General features: G+C 36.8%; 1 protein-coding gene across 2 annotated transcripts in view; it reads left to right on the top strand.

The window, feature by feature from the left end:
• LOC107018313 (probable lysine-specific demethylase ELF6) overlaps positions 1-14574 on the top strand; it is a 24363-nt gene extending 9789 nt beyond the window's left edge. The window contains exons 4-7 of one of the 2 annotated variants that reach the window (XM_015218771.2): positions 3980-4130; positions 4678-5222; positions 11912-12202; positions 12373-14574. In XM_015218771.2, coding sequence (XP_015074257.1) covers positions 3980-4130; positions 4678-5222; positions 11912-12202; positions 12373-14279 — 2894 coding nt within the window. In that variant the 3' untranslated portion in view covers positions 14280-14574. Of the gene's footprint in view, positions 1-3979; positions 4131-4677; positions 5223-11911; positions 12203-12333 lie in introns of both variants that reach the window. The other variant, XM_015218770.2, reaches the window with a different exon arrangement.
• Positions 14575-17177: the final 2603 nt, after the last annotated feature.

Here is a 17177-nt window from a genome sequence, read left to right as displayed (position 1 = left end):
GGGGGGGGGGGGGGGATGCATGTTAGTGGAGAGATGGAATTTGGAATGAATTTTTAGGAAGATGAGGTGGTAAAAGCCCATGAATCGGATCGGTCCACTATAGTTGTTTCAATAATTATGGGAGGTGGTGAGTAGACAGGTCATGGAATTAATAATTTATTTCCAGTTAAAAGATAGCCTTCAACTTTTTCTTGATGAAGTAAGTTGTTTCATTAGCTGCGGTATCAAGAAGATGCAAAGAGTAGAAAAGTAGATATGCTAGCTTTATTACGTGATAAAAGTTAAGATTCGGGAGCCAACCACAAATAAAAAAAACCTAGAGGAGTCTTAAACATAACTATGGACGGTTTAGAGTTAAAAAAAAAGAAGAGACGACAAAATCTAAGAAAGCAATAGAATTATTTAGATATGACCGATGACTACATAATAATTCTTAACTGAAAAGCACAAAGGTTACTTTTATAAAGTTCACCCAATAAAACATACATCAAAGGAATATAATTTATGTCTCTCACATCCCATCTTCAACTCTAAGAGGTTGAGAAAACTAACGGATAACTTTATGAGATGGAGCCAATGGAAACTAGAAGTATGCTTGGTATGATGAGATAGAGAAGGTGATGCTATCAAAGGGAGAATGAGGTTTGGCATATGCATATTCTACATTCATAGACTTATTGAAAACGTGATTATACATATTTGGCAAAGAAAGAATGTCTACCATTTTAGAGGTTGTGTACAAAATATAAATTCTATAAGCACTATCGGTTATAGGAAGATGTTGTAACCTCATATGATGTAATTGTGTGGAAGAAAGTCATGAGGGGGAAGTGTGATTTTTAAGATCCACATTTGTGAATCACAGTGGGAAATGCAATACAAGATCCTTTATTAAATAATCATGGTATCAGGCTAGCTATCACGTACTTCTACTAGTTCCAGGGTACTTGCTACCTTCAAGAAACACAAAGTGGATAACTTTATCCACCAAGGTTTGGACAGATGAGAAGAAATCATCTAGTGTAATTGTGTCCATTGAGAATTGAACTTGAGATCTCATGGTTTTCATTCATTTTATACCATTAGGCCACACTTCTGAGTGTGATGTAAGATCCTTTTGTGATGAGATGCATTATATGGTGGTCTAATGTTAAAGATTTTCATGAACATTCACTTTAACTATGGATAATGGTGCCAAATTAGCTGAAATGATTAGGAGAGAAGGAACGAGTTCCTTGAAAAATGTCTTTGAGAGTACGTTGCAGGTAAGGGAAGATGAGATATAATAATATAAACAGGAGATGACTAAATGTTTTTTGCTTGATCAGTGGTGGGATTCGAAACACACATGGAATCTAATATCAAAATTAAAGCAGTAAGAAACTTCTAAGTGTGCATTGTGGAGTAGACGAGCGAATTTGTTATCCACCTACTTTTGAATTGTGTGCCACTATTCTCGAGGATTTTCTTGTTGAAAAAATGGAAGTTAAGAAAAAGGTTTAATGAACGTTAACTCCTATTTGCTTGTTTGGACAATTTGGTGAAAAAAAATGGTATATGTTTAAAAGGAATACATAAATTTATATGAAGTTTAAAAGTGAATTTTCATTAAAGTTGTATTTTGGTGGATCTGAATGTTGCCGCACTTTATGTGGGATAGACAGGGAGTTCGCAGTAATATGCAGAATGCTTTGAATGTTCCCAAGTGGAAAGAGGCAATTCTAGAGGAGATGAATGACTCCTAAGAGAAATGAAACCTAGAAAATGGTGAAACTACCATGTGGAATGAAAACAATGGGCTGCAAGTGGGTGTTTACCATCAAATTTAAGTCAGATGGGTCCTTGGAGAGGTATAAGACACATTTAGTAGCAAAAGGGTTCACTCAGACCTATGGAATTGACTATCTTGAGACATTCGCTCCACTTGACAAGTTGAATTCAATCAGGGTTCTTTTGACCATTGCTGCCAATCTTGATTTGCCCCTTCAACAACTAGATGTGAAGAATGCATTCTTGATGTGAAGAATGCATTCTTGAACAGAAAACTTGAAGAAGTCTGCATGGATCCTCTTCCGGTTTTTGAAGAAAGGTATGAAACGAGAGCGTGCAAGCTAAAGAAATCCTCCTACGGGCTCAAACAATCTCCAAAAGCTTGGTTTGCGAGATTTACTCAGTTTGTAAAAGAACAAGGGTACACTCAGCAGATATACCATGTTCATTCGGCACTCTCTTTAGGGAAAGACAACTATCCTCATGGTGTATGTTGATGATATCATACTTAAAGGGATAACTTGCCCGAAAAAAGAAATAGTTAGCCTCGGAATTCGAGATCAAAGATTTGGGTCAGTTGAAAGATCTTCTTGGCATGGAAGTAGCAAGATCAAAAGAAGGCACTATGGTGTCTCAGAGGAAGTATATACTAGATCTTCTAAAAGAGACATGCATGAGTGGTTGTCATCCAGCTAAAACACCTATTGATCCTAATTATAAAATCCAGAACAAAGAAGGAAATTCAGTTGACCAAAGTCAATATAAGAGACTAGTGGGGAAATTGATCTACTTTTCACTCGCTCGACCTGATATAGCTTTTGCCTTGACTTAAAGAGTCAATTTATGCACTCTCTGAAGAATAGCGCCAAGAAGCGGTTTACAAGATTTTAAGATATCTGAAAGTTCATCAGGGAAAGGATTGTTTTTCGGAGAAGTTCAAGATAGATGCATTGAAAGCTTTGTAATGCGGATTGGGCAGGTTCTACTGTTGATACGAGGTCTACATCAGGATATTGTACTTTTATCTAGGAAAAACTCGTGACTTGGAGGAGTAAAAAGCAAAATGTTGTAGCCCGTAGCAGTGTTGAAGCTGAATATTGATATATGGCCCATGGATATGTGACAGGATTTGGCTCAAGAAGATAATGGAAGAACTAAAATACTGTTTGTGTTACCAATGAGATAGTACTGTGACAACAAAGCCGCCATAAATATTGCTCACAATCCAGTTTAACATGACAAAACAAAGCATTTTGAAGTGGATAGGCACTTCATAAAAGAGAAGATTGAAGAAGGAAATGTGTGCATGCCTTTCGTCACAACAAATCAATAATTTAAGATATTTCACAAAAGGTTTGTTTAAACCAAAGTTTGAAATTCTTGTAAGCAAGTTGGGCATGAAAGATATATACATGCCATATTGAGGGGAGTGTTGATTTGTAAATATCTAGGTGTGATTAGATATGTTTTAGTAGGATTCTAATTGATCTCACAGAATCAAATCTGATGTGCTATTGAATAGGTTAGGATATTAGAATCATCCATTGATTCTCAAATATCCTAGAATCAGGGGATCTGATTGCTAGCTAGTTTATTTTTCTATACTAAAAATTTGCATCTCTATGGATAAATAGAATTGTACAATTTTGGTACCAAAACTTACATACTCATCCCCTCTCCTCCTTATTAGCAGTATTTAGTAAACCTGTGGTTTCTTATTCTTCAATATGTATTAGTGTCTGCTGCTTCATTTACTTTGTATCTTGCTATTGCTGTCATATGTTCTTGCATCCATGCTTCAAATACTCCTCTTTTGAGCTGAGGGTCTATTGGAAACAACGTCCCTACCCAGAAAGGTAGGGATAAGGTCACTCATGGGATTAAACTGAGTTTGTTGTTGTATTTGTTGGAGTGAGAGAATTCATTCTTTTATAATGGAAGTATTGGGAGCCTAATAAGGAAAAGATGATACTGCCTTGATGAGATATTCAATGAATTTATTTTATCTTCTATAAAAGAAATTCTGTTTCAGTCGAGTTGCGTGTGAGTCTGGATCCTTTATTGTGGTTGAGTGACCAATTTTTTCTTGTACTGTGCCCCTTCCCAAATTCTCGTGTTCATAGTGTGGTATGAAGTGAAACATGTGTTGGTAACACAATGAGTTTGTTTCAATTTTATCCTGGTTTCAAAGCTCCACTTGTAAATGCAGGCTTCAATTGTGGCGAGGCTGCCAACTTCGGTACTCCACAGTGGCTTGCAGTAGCCAAAGAAGCTGCTGTTCGTCGAGCTGCCATGAACTATCTGCCTATGCTCTCTCATCAGCAGTTGCTTTATTTGTTGACAATGTCTTTTGTTTCAAGGTCTGCTTATCAGCTCTTGTTGCATATGTGGATCAGCCCAACATGTCCCCTCTAGGAGTTGAGAATTAGGTGTTTCTTTTGCATTCCCGGATTGAAATTTTGTAGGCTTTATCTTAATTTATCTTTTATTGATCTGTTTTTGTAAGAACTACTTTTTGTCCAGCTGTACAAATCTGTTTTTTCCATGTTCACAATACATTATTTAGGTCAGAAGTGAAATTGTAGACATCTTTTTAGAGTTATGTGGGTAATGAGGTTAAGGTATACTTTTTTGTTACTTAAAAGGTGAAAGTTTCTGTAGTCTGCTACTGTTCCTGCAATAATGGAAATATTGGGCTGTGGAATGGAGTGACTTTTGAAAAACTGAGTGAGGATAGTTAATGTGTGATATGGGGATATTTAAGCTTTGTTTTACTCCATTTTGTTGCTTTCCCGTCATTCAAAAACCAAAACCTAGGAACGGACAGGCTTATGGTTACATTTCCTTTTACTTTAATAAACATAGAAATATCTTTTGGTTTCTTTACTTCTATGTTTGTGATGACAGTGTGCCAAGATCCCTGCTGCCTGGGGTTCGAAGCTCTCGTCTGAGAGATCGTCAGAAGGAAGAAAGGGAGTTTCTGGTAAAGAAAGCCTTCGTTGAGGATATAGAAAAGGAGAGCGACCTGGTAACAGTTTTACTTCAGAAAAGCTTCTCTGACTATGCAATGTTGTGGGATGTGGATATGCTTCCATCTTCAGGTAAAGAATCTGAACTGCACAAGAATGTTTCTGCGGATGCTTCTAAAGGGAACGATCAGTTTGACAACAACGATAGTCAGGATGTCTTAGACCAAATGAGCTTAAACATGGAAAATTACAGTGACTTCTATGTGGATGATGATGTGTCATGTGAATTTGAAATCGATACTGGGACATTACCCTGTATAGCTTGTGGGATTCTTGGTTTTCCATTTATGGCTCTGGTGCAACCATCGGAAAAGTCTGCAAAACACCTTTTTCCTGAGGAATTTCAGAATAAAGAAGAATCCGGGGTGCTGAAACATGTGGAGTCGGATAACCATAGGTGCATGTTTGAGGACTACAATAGAGGTAGGAGGCCTTTTATAACTTTTCTCCCGTGTTGAGTTGTCTGTTCTGTTATCTTGATGACTAACTAAATGAATTTCTCTAGTTGATGATATCTTCCTCTGTAATAATTGCTTGTTTGGATTGACTTTGGGCTTATGACTGACTTATAAGCCAAAAGTCATAAGTTAGAAATTCTAACTTATGGCTTTTGGCTGATTTTTATTTGTTTGGCTTAACGCCATGTGCTTACACACTTTTTTATCTTGTCCAAACACTAAAAAAGTTCTTCAAAGCTATTTTGGCTAAAAGCACTCAAAATAAGTCAATCCAAACAAGCTCTAAATGTGCTAATTTTACTGCTTGTAAAAGGTAATGCAAATTGATTTATGAAACTTCTTGTGTCTGATCAACATATGACTTTGTGAGAAATAATCCCAACTCTTTGAACACAGCAGTACTAGTTCTTCTTCCTCTTTTTTGCTACAAAGGAGTACCTATGCATACTCTTTCTGTCATTATTCTCCTTTTTGACACCTTTTTTCTCCAATGAGATTTGCTTGTGTTTCAGCTGAATACTAATAAAAGAAAAGAGAATAAGTTTCACTGATAGAAAAAGAAGAGAATGGCTTCAGTTTGTTGTTTCTGTTAGTGGCTGCTCGCTTACTACCAGTTCATTTCTAAGCTGAGCAAATCATGTTTATTATGCTGCATTCACATGTGTGGAGGTCTATCCTTTAAATTCTCTAATTTTGAATATGTAGTGTTATGCGGAATTCGAGATAATACGAGAAAATATAAACGCGAAAAACAAGACAACAGATTTACGTGGTTCACCAATAAATTGGCTACGTCCACGGGGAAGAGGGGGAGCAATTTTATTATGGAGAGGCAAGAACAGAATACAGAATAGGGTTTGCCATAGCGTCTATATATATAGTGCTAAGCTACGCCCTAACAGGCTTGGGCCCAAAATACAGAATTGACAGATAATTAAGGGCCCAATACAACAACATTGTATACCGTCGGGCCGGGGGCGACTCCGCCCCCCCGGACCCCCAGGCCAGGGGGCGCGTCGCCCCCCTGGACCCCCGACTCGCTGACCGGGCAGCGAGACCCCCGTTCTTTCTGCTGTAACGGGTCCGATTCAAGGCATTCAACATGTAGTAATGAGTCCATTTGTGTATGTTTCTGAACTACAGCTGTTGATTTATAATTTTCATTTCTGCCTGAAATTATAAGATACACATGGTTAGAATGTCTAGTCTTAAATGGCTTGTCTCATTGTATATTGTAAGGAAAACCACCTAGAATATTTTGGAGAATATTCTCTACTTAATTATGAATAGATATCACCTTATTAGTATGTAAACTATTTCCCTACCATATTATAGATAGCCTAAGCTCCTATTAAAGAGCACTGCCCCCATAATCAAACGAAGGTTCAGGTGCCACTCCTCTCTTTAAGATCATTCAAGCACCATCCATCTCTTCAGCAACTAGCACTGCTACTTTTTTTTTTTTTTGATGAAGTAAGTGGTATTAATAGAGGCATCAAGAGGATGCTGAATTCCTATAATTACAAAATGTGGCATTGTAGCTTACAAAATGTCACTGGCTGACTGTACAAACTCTCCAAGCCAGAACTAGTTAACGCAGAGCAAGTCCTGAACTCTGCGTAAACAGCAGGGTACAGACTGGACCAACTAAACAAATTGACTAAGAGCCTTGAAATTACCTAAAGAGGTTGATGCCCCATGAATTGATCTTTGTGGTATCCCCATTTAAGCTTGTCAGCTGTCTGGGGATTTATGTGGCAATACTGGAGTCTTGCCAGAAGATCAATCAAATCATTCACTTCCCAATCTGCATGTCTCTTCTGAATGCAGATACCAGTTGGTCCCTTCTCTATTTGCAGCAATACCAAAATTGGGATCTTGAGAAATTCTGTACAATTCTTAACAATCATCCTGAAGAGTTGTATTGCCAAGCTAACTGTCCAAAACCCTAGCAGTGCACCATTAGACTTTGAAGTGAGCATGCTGATCAAAGTGTCCCTCAGCTGTCTAATACCCTTCCGGAGTCCCACACCATGAGGAAGAGTAGAGGTCTCTGTGCACCATTGATTCAGTCTTCAAGCTTATCTATGATGACATCTTTCCATGGCTCTGGATCTTCCTAGTTGAATCTCCAAGGCCACTTCACCCTCATACTTTTGTTATGGAAAGCAAGGTTCTTGATACCAAGACCTTTATGATAGTTCTGTGGGATGATCTCCCACTTGAGAAGGTGAAATTTGTGCTTCTGGTTGTTGCCTTCCCACAAAAAGACTCTTCTTATCTTGTCAATCTGCTGAAGGACCTCTGTTGGCATTGGAAATAGGGCCATGTAACAAGTGGGCAAGCTGTCTAGGACACTATTGATAAGTGTTGGCCTGCTAGCAAGGGAGAGGTATTGCATTTGCCATGTTGCCAACCTCTTTTCAAAGTTTTCAACTACCCCATTCCAGATTTTAGTGAATTTGAACTCAACACCCAGAGGCATATCTTAAGAGGTCTGTGCCTCGTAAGATATGCCTGGGAGCTTAGGAAAATAAAATCTATGACTATTAGAGTTCAAAGTTTATGGCACGGCTACTTTTTAACCGACCAGCATCCTCTAAACTTTGAGTTTCTTTTCATTCTACAGTACGTTGATCATATTCTGGAACTTTGCAAACACCATATATCTTTCCAGTGATTAAGAATGGATTTTCTTTCGTGTGCAATGCAAGAAGCACTTTCCTTTGTTGTACTGTAACCCAAGACTTTCTGGAGGAAAGAATTCCAGCTCCAATTTTCTTATGGTAATTGTGCATTGTTCTAGAGAGATGCTTCAACTTTCTATTTTTCCAGAATAACCAAACTCAAAATGGTTTCTTCTTCTTCTTTTTTTTTTTTTTAAATAGGTAAGTTTGTATTCTCCAGCATTAAGGATATGCTGATCACCACCAAAAAGTTAAGCTACAGACTCCCTATCAGATCTATAATCTGATCAGTATCTTCTATACATAGTTGTTTACACCAAAAGAGTAAAGATACAATACATTTCCATTTGACTTCATGAATGGGATTAGACCTATCTTCGGAACATCTTGCATTTCTCTCCCTCCATACTGACCACCGTATACATGAGGGAATCAATCTCCACCATCTCTTTTGGCTCTTACTTCCCCCTCTTCTGATCCAGCTAAGAAGGTCTATAGTCTTTTAACTCTGTGGCACCTGGTTTCTTTGGAATTAATGCTATGAAGGTTGCATTGAATCTTTTCTCAAATGTTTGACTGGTGTGGAAAAAATTGACAGTATCTATAATGTCCTTCTTCAAGGTGTCCCAGAAAGTTTTGAAGAAACCATTGGAAACCATCTGGACCAGGAGCCTTCTCCATAGCGCACATGTTAAGACATTTCACGATTTCCTCTTCTTCAAATGATCTCTGCAGCCATGCCTGTTCTTCGGCAGAAATTTTTGTTCCTCCATGTAGATTTAGATCCGGTCTCCATTGCTCAGTCTCTTTATATAGCTCTTTGTAGAAACTTTGAACCGTTTCTTTAATACTGTTAGGATTATTTATTTCAATGTCATCCACATTTATTTGATCTATAGAATTGAACCTTCTATTTGTAGTAGCAATTCTATGAAAAAACTTTGTATTTTGGTCTCCCTGTCACAGCCATTGGATCCTTAACCTTTGTCTCCACACGATCTCCTCATATTTTGCTAAGTCTTCATATTCCAAACCCAGGTTCTGCAACACTTCATCATCAGTGAGTGGTCTTACTTCATGCACAGCTTCCCAGTTTGATATTTGGGCCAAATATCCTCTTTTCTTTGCCTCCAGTTTTCCCTATTTTCTCTGCTCCACTCCTTCAACTTCCTTTGAGCAATTTCAGCTTTTCTGCCAACACATAGCCTGGTCTGCCATTTATATTGGAAGAAACCCGCCATTCTATGACTTTTTGCTTGAAACCATCAATTTCTAGCCACCAAGTTCCAAATTTGAAATAAGATTTCTTTCCTTCCCAGTTTTCACAAGTCAACAAAATGGGGTTATGATCAGATATCAACTTTGGGAGAATGGTTTGTTTGATCTGGGAGAAGCTCTCCCCCCATTCTGCAGTGTAAGAATCTATCAATTCTGGAGGCACAATCAAAATCCTCACCCCCTCTCCAAGTGTAGGACACACCAATTCTAATTCTTCTATGCAATAGGAAAATTCAGCCATGCTAGCACTTAACCTGCGGCAGTTTGTTCTCTCTGAGGGATATCTAGTGACATTAAAGTCACCACATACTATCCATGGCCCAAGACATGTACTTCTCACGTTGATCAACTCTTGCCATAGTATCCTCCTAGTCATTCTATTGCAATCATCATACACACCTGTCAAATGCCAGCTCCAGTTATCATTTAAACTTGTGAACTTGCCAGTTATGCATTGGTTGCCATCCACCACCATCTCCCCATTCCAAGTTCTTTTATCCCAAAGAACTAGGATTCCCCCACTGCTCCCCTGCGCCTCCGTTTGGATCTTTCCCATCCATCTATTGTGCCATATACTCTGAATAACATTGTCTATCTAACCATCAAGTTTTGTTTTTACCAACACAAACTCAAGATGGTTTCTCACTTTGAGTTTGACGGAGCATGTTAGAATATCAAGTGAATATGCATCTATGTTCATGTGTCTAGCTTCATAGTCCTTGAATGATATATTCTCTGTACTAAATTATATAGAATATTTATTCAACTTATATCATGGAAATCAATAACCCACCATATTGTACGTAGCGTAAAACTCTTATGTAAGGAGCACCTCTTGTTGCCTATAAGTTATTAAGAAGTTTTTTCTATATTTAAATACACATATCTTCGTATGCTGGCACACTCATTGGATTGGAGTACAGTCTGGGAATATTAGTTCACCTCCAATGGCATGACCAATTTGCACATTTTATAATCATTTTTTCACTCTTCTTCTTTTAAGTCAATTAAATAGGTACATCTTAGTTAAGCTGGTTTCAATGAAAAGAGAGTTGTATCACTGGATGGAAGTAGTTGTTTTCACGTTTATTTAGATGAAATGAAATTACCTACTCTTTTTTTAAATCATAGAGACCATAAATGGTCATTTTGTAAATAAAAAGTAATTGTTTTGGACCCCAAAAAGGCCCAATATACAAAAATCGGCCCAATATTTAGATAAGTATACAGTTTGTAACTGACTGATTGACCATGCTTTGTGGCCTGTCCTATAGGTATGCATCTAGACACCTGGTATTAAGTAACAGAAAGCTTAAATCATTTGACCAGATTGTTACCCACAATAATTTATCAAGCAAATTGTCAACTCAACCAACTGATTGACGATGATGCTGTGTGCCTGTAGGTTAGTATCAATGTTTAAATGTGTGACCATTTCATCCAAAAGCTTTTATTTGCTTAATTATGTATTTGTGACGCCCCACACATGCAGGTCAGGTTCTTTTTCTTGAGCCTAAGTACGTGGAAATTCTAATTGGTTGCAGTGAGACTCGAACCTGGAACCTTATTCAAGGTCCATTTTTCAACACAGTGTCATAGCTAGACCTCTTTATATTCTTGGTTTACTCAATTTTAGGTCTAATGCTATGTTGCCACCTTTGTTGCTCGAACTCTTCGAAAATGTTATTGGGCGTGTGTCGGATCCTTCCAAAGTAGAGCAATGTTGGAGGATTTGACAGGGGTGCGGCAACAATTTTGGATAGTCTGAGCAACTTAGGTTGCCACTATGTTGCTCGAACTCAGGTGCAGATCTACAGGTTGAATTCTTCATCACATACCCTTGAGGATTCGAGGATGTTGGTATGAGTGTAGATACGGATGCTGGGATACAACCAATAAATGTATCTTACGGCATAGATAAGTATATATTTTGATTAAAAAGTGATGGAACCAAAACTATTTAATATGACATCAAATACCCTGTGTAAGACTGTAATCTGAAAAAGTCGGATCTGAGGTGAATAGAGTGTGTGCGGACCTTACCCCCCCTACCTTAGAAGTAGAGAGAATGTTTACGATAAACCCTCGACTCAAGGATAAAAAAGCAAAACAGTCCTGCAAAAGAAATAACAGTCCGATGTATAAAAAACAACAAATGGCAACAGAACAGATACTACAGTAAAACAATCTCGTATAATAGCAAAGTATCTCATACTTTATACGACTATATGTTTATGGCATAAACCAAAAGATCATAATCAAATACCTAATCAATCTGTACTTCTTGGTCATAGATGTAGTCAAGTACCCAAGGTAAGTTGACCACACCCACACGCAAATCGGGTTGGATCGACATGGATTTGGCTGGGATTTGAAGGGTCCGAGCAACATAGACGAGGTGTGAAGTACCTCACATTGGATCAGAAAATGGATTTTTGTCTCTTTAAATGGTCTTGGCAACAGTCATCCCATGAAACTTTTGGGGTTTGAGTTACGCCGAATCCCTGCATAGTCGTTAACAATCTGGACACCTGGTCTAATGCAATTTATCTGTTTAATTGTCACTTACCTAACTATTTGGTAACATTTGTCCAGTCAAATAATTGTTATTCTCATGTCTGGGAGGTACTGCAAATTTATCAGAATGATTGGACTTGCCTGTGGAATACTGAATTTCCTCTTCACGCAGTTGACAGAATTCAAAGAAATGGAGTGCATTCCCTTAACCATGATGAAGTGCCTTTGTCTGCCCAGCCAAGCGAGTCTGCAGTTTCTCCGCACGAGGGTCAAACATCACAGTCTCATCATCTTTCACACACAGATAATGCAGCCCCAACTTCAAAAGTTGACCTTGAGGAGGAATGTGATGTTTCTAGAGGTCTTGTAAGACCACAGATATTTTGCCTTGAGCACGCAATTCAGACTGAAGAACTGCTGCATACTAAAGGTGGAGCAAATGTTCTTGTGATCTGCCATTCAGGTAATGTTCCTCATGTACAACCTCGTTTCAATTGTCTTAATGATGATAACACCAAAGAAACTACTAAAGTTTTCAGTTTGTTCTAGTTCTTGGTGTATTGAACGGTTGTTAAAACTTCTGATTTCATGTAGACTTCCAAAAAATAAGGGGACATGCTGCTGTTGTTGCAGAGGAAATTGGCACGGCATTCAAATATAATGAGATTCCGCTGGCTAATGCATCTCAAGGACATCTTTCATTGATTGATCTTGCAATCGGGCAAGAAGAACAAAACAAATGTGCAGAAGATTGGACACTGAAATTAAATATTAATTTAAGGCACTGTGTGAAGGTACAAAGGAACTGTCCACTTAAGAAATTAAAACATGCGTTGATTTTGGGTGGATTATTCTCTGATACAACTCGTAGTTCAGATTCCTTGAGTCTCCTCAAGTGGCGGTCCAGAAAAGTGCGCTCAAAGAGAAAGTTGAATCATTCAACAGAAAGTACACCATTTGCAAATGTTCAAATAGCAAAGGTAGTTTCAGGGTCTACAGTGGACATGCAGAATGTCAGAAAGGGGAATATAACAATCCAGTATTCCAGGAAAAAATACAAGCCTAAGGATTGTAGTTCTGCACAGATCTCCAGGGTTTTCATGGACCCATTTAATGTTCCAAAAGAAGTTTCACTTGCAGATGCAAAAATATTGGGAAGTACTCGCCGCCTCAGGGATGAAAATGCAGGCACCGCTTCTTTAGAGGAAAGGTTCTTTAATTCTTCTGATGGGAAACCCCGATTGCGATATGAACATGAGATGCTTTTACAAAACAAAGACCGAAATGGGGATCTCCTTGCACCACAAGAACAAAATTTACTTGTGACGGCATCTTTAATGGTGGAATTCGATGAAACCCAGGCTGAACTTTGTACGACTGAGAAATTCTCCTTGGAGGATAAAACTTGTGATACAAATTCAAATAGTTGCCATACAGAGAATAAGACCATGGCTGCAGAGACTAGTGGAGAAACAGACATAGCACATGTGCATACTCCTGCATGTACATCCATATATGTGGTTCAAAGCACTGCATATAATGAAAATTTGGAGGAGAATGACATGACGGAAACTGTCATCAGAGATAAATCTGATCATCCGACGGAAGAAGATTTTGAAAGATATCATCATAGTGGGGATGATAAAGCTATTATGACCAGATCTCCCATGCCTGTCAACTCCTCAGGATCTTGCATTGATGGTCCACCAAGAAGTTGTGATAAGAAGATTGAGGATCAAGACTCTCAACAATTTGGCTTAGGTGGCGAGACATCTGATGGTGAAACTTTACTCAAATCTATGGAGCAAGAAATCCAAATTCATAACTCAGTTAAAGACATAGTTGTCTGTGACCATGTCACATCTAGTACTAAGCACTCACAGAGTGGCGATGACATCTCTGAGCAGCATACGAAAGAGTCAAACAATGATACTACTTCTGCAGTATTATTATGGCCGACTGGAAAAAATGGTGGGTGTGAGCAAGACCTGTTAACTGATTATGGATGTAGTGTTAGTGGTTTTGTTAAAAGTCCATGTGAAGGTTTAAGGCCACGAGTTAGGAAAAATGTAAGTGGGAGCAGAGTTGAAAGTAAGGAATTTCTTGAGAAGAAACCTATGGGAAATAAGGTGAAAAGGTCTTTATATAGTTCCATCATTCCCAAGGATAAGAAAGAAGAGAAGGGAAGTCATAGGTGTAACTTGGAAGGGTGCTGGATGAGTTTTCAGACAAAGGTAGAGCTGCAACTGCACAAACAGAACCGGTGCCCTGTTGAAGGGTGTGAGAAAAAATTTACCTCTCACAAATATGCTGTGGTTCATCAACGTGTTCATAAAAATGATCGTCCGCTGAAATGTCCATGGAAGGGGTGCACCATGACATTCAAGTGGGCCTGGGCAAGAACTGAACATTTTCGTGTACATACTGGTGAACGGCCATACAAGTGCAAGGTTGAGGGTTGTGGACTGACTTTTAGGTTTGTATCAGATTATAGTCGGCATAGACGAAAAACTGGGCATTATGTAGATGCGGCCAATTGATATTAGTTACTTTCATCAGATCGATGGGTTGTGTAATGTACCAAATACTAGACTGGGGTTGAAAAGGCAATCATGTAAACTTATCAGTTTTAGCATGGGGTGGTAGTAGAGTAGCTGTGTGCAGGATCATCTTTCAATTAAAATTAAAATGAAAATTGCATGTCATTCTTTCGAATTTCTCCATCTATGAAGAAAGTCTGTCTCGTGGGTAATGCTGGACTAGACAGTCAATAGAATAATAACCAACAAACTGAAACTGCAGCTTCTGCTTTCAATTGAAGAAACTCTGTTTTTATCTTTTGTTTTTCATAATATAACTCTTATTCTTTTCATATTCATAACTTTTAATCATTAAGAGATTCTACCTATAAAAGTTTTAAAATACAATATTTGTGTTTAATCTTTTCATATTTCAACCTCATTTATTTTATCCTTTGAGCTTTTACCTGTAGTAATTAGTATTAATATTTATCTATTACTCTCCTTTTGCATGCACTATACAAAGGTTTAGAAAAGAGTAGTAAATTACGACATCAAGTAATTTTATTTTCTTTTGTGTTTAAGAGCTTATATTTATAAGTTAACATGAAACTAATAGTATTATTTTTTACTATTTGATTCATGTTTTAATTTGATTTAGTGAGAAGTTTCTTGAATTTTTCTTGATTGTGGAAGCAGATGTTGATAAGAATCCGAAATATTATGTATATGCCCTTAAAACTATGTGAAAGGAACAAAAATGTCCACAGTTTATAGTTTGACTAGAAAATATCCTTATTGTTAATACTTTGGTTCAAAAAGGCCCTTACAATCAATATTTGGTTCAAAACTGCCCCCATAATTAAAAAATGAGTTAAAAATGCCTTTTTCAAATATATATATATATATATATATATATATATATATATTATGATTGAAGTGAAGAAAAAGTAAGCCTATTTATTTCGGGCTTTAAAATCAATAGTTCTAACGGTCGACTCGTTTCTTTCAAATTGTTTCTCATTATTGAGAAAAGGTAACAAAGATAAAATACGAACTTGTTTTATAGCAAGAGTAATTAATCGTTGTTGTTTCAAGGTCAATCTATTCACACGTCTTGACAATATTTTTCCTTGTTCACTAATAAATCGGCTAATTAAACTCATGTTTCTATAATCAATTCGATTCCCCGATTGAATCGGGGGTGTATATATATATATATATATATCTATATATATATACACACACACACACATTATTATTTTTTTCTTTTTAAACACAGTTTCTTCCTAATTAAAATATTATTAGAGAACACTATTCTTGTTTTCTTTCTTCCAAAATCACTTTAAAATCACTTTAACAAATAAAAATGTAGGAAACATTATTATTCTTCTTAATCTCATTTTATCAATTAAAATAGAATAATTCATGTACCCTTTCAACATATAATCTATATCATATGTATATGATCATAGTATATCCATCATTAATTTATATTTATATAACGACAAAAGTAAGAAATATTTTATTTTTTAAAATTGAAATAAAATAAACATTTGCTAAATTTTTTTTAAAATATTATTAGAAAAAGAATGTGTTAGAAAGAAAATAATAATATATTTATTTGAAAGATGAGCATTTTTGACCCATTAAATAACAATAATGACATTTTGGACCACATTATTGACGAGAAGGACATTTTTTGACGAAACTACAAACGGAGGGCATTTTTGTTCATCTCCCATAGTTTAAGGGCATATTTGAATTAAAATATTGACGGTAAGGACATTTTTGAGTCAAATTATACAAGGGGCATTTTTGTTCCTTTTACATAGTTTAAGGGCATTTTTGACCCTTTTTCCTTTTTCTTTTGTATTTATATTTATTTTTTTTATCATTATTAGACTTGTGTAATTTGATTTTCTATGAATTTTCAAATGTCGTAGCTTTGTAATTTTAATCATTTAATTGATCTATAGAACATCACACGGGCACGTGTTCAGAAACTAATTTCATATAGGAGCACTAGTAGAGTGCCACCTTGGTGGAAGTGAGTTTCTTAGTTTTTTATTTTTATTTTTGTTTTTTTAAACCGGAAGGCCATGAGTTCGTTTTATTGATATAGGAAATAACAGAAAAAAACAAAACTAAATAGAACTTGTCCATTTCTGGACCCAAACAAAACATATAGAAATTCAGGATTTTTTTTATAAAAAAAGTGACATTAAGGTTTTAAAATAAATGGGTGGTGACATAAGTCTTAAGTATTGGGTGTAGGTGACAATTATGTGATTAATGATTAAGGTCCTCAAGTTTATAAGTTGACAGTTTGGTTCACTGAATTAAATGAAGGGTAAAAGGGTAATTTCACAATACCTAATTTAATCAACTTTTGGTGGGAATAAAATGAGGTGTAAAATGGTAAATTGACTATACCAAACCTAATTTAACCAATTTTGATTGGAAATATCTAGCCAAAAGAGGAAATAAACCCGTCTCCAGCCGTCGTATTCGTCCTCTTCTTCTTCTTCTGCTCTCGTCTTTGCTTGCTTGCTTTCCTTTCTTCCTGCTATCTTCCTCTTACTCTTCTTCTTCTTTTTATTTTCCTACATTGCGGGTCTTCGCTGGTAGTGCTTGTGATTTCTTCTTCTTGAATTCGTTTTTTACTTAATCTGTAACTGGTGGACCGAATTTCATTTTGTTCAATTGGAATTACTGCAAGCGTTATACACCATTGTTTCTGGTAAGTACAATTAATAGTTATTTTGTCACGACCCAAAACCGAGCCGCGACTGGCACCCACATTTACCCTCCTATGTGAGCGAACCAACCAATCTAAACCTTAACATTTCAATTTAATATCAACATAAAGCAATGCGGAAGACTTAAACTCATTAATAAAAGACAATTCAATAACTT

This window comes from Solanum pennellii, chromosome 4 (assembly GCF_001406875.1).
Source record: "Solanum pennellii chromosome 4, SPENNV200".
Lineage (NCBI taxonomy): Eukaryota > Viridiplantae > Streptophyta > Magnoliopsida > Solanales > Solanaceae > Solanum > Solanum pennellii.
Note: the sequence above shows the minus strand (reverse complement) of the source record. Positions and strands in the feature narration are given on the sequence as shown.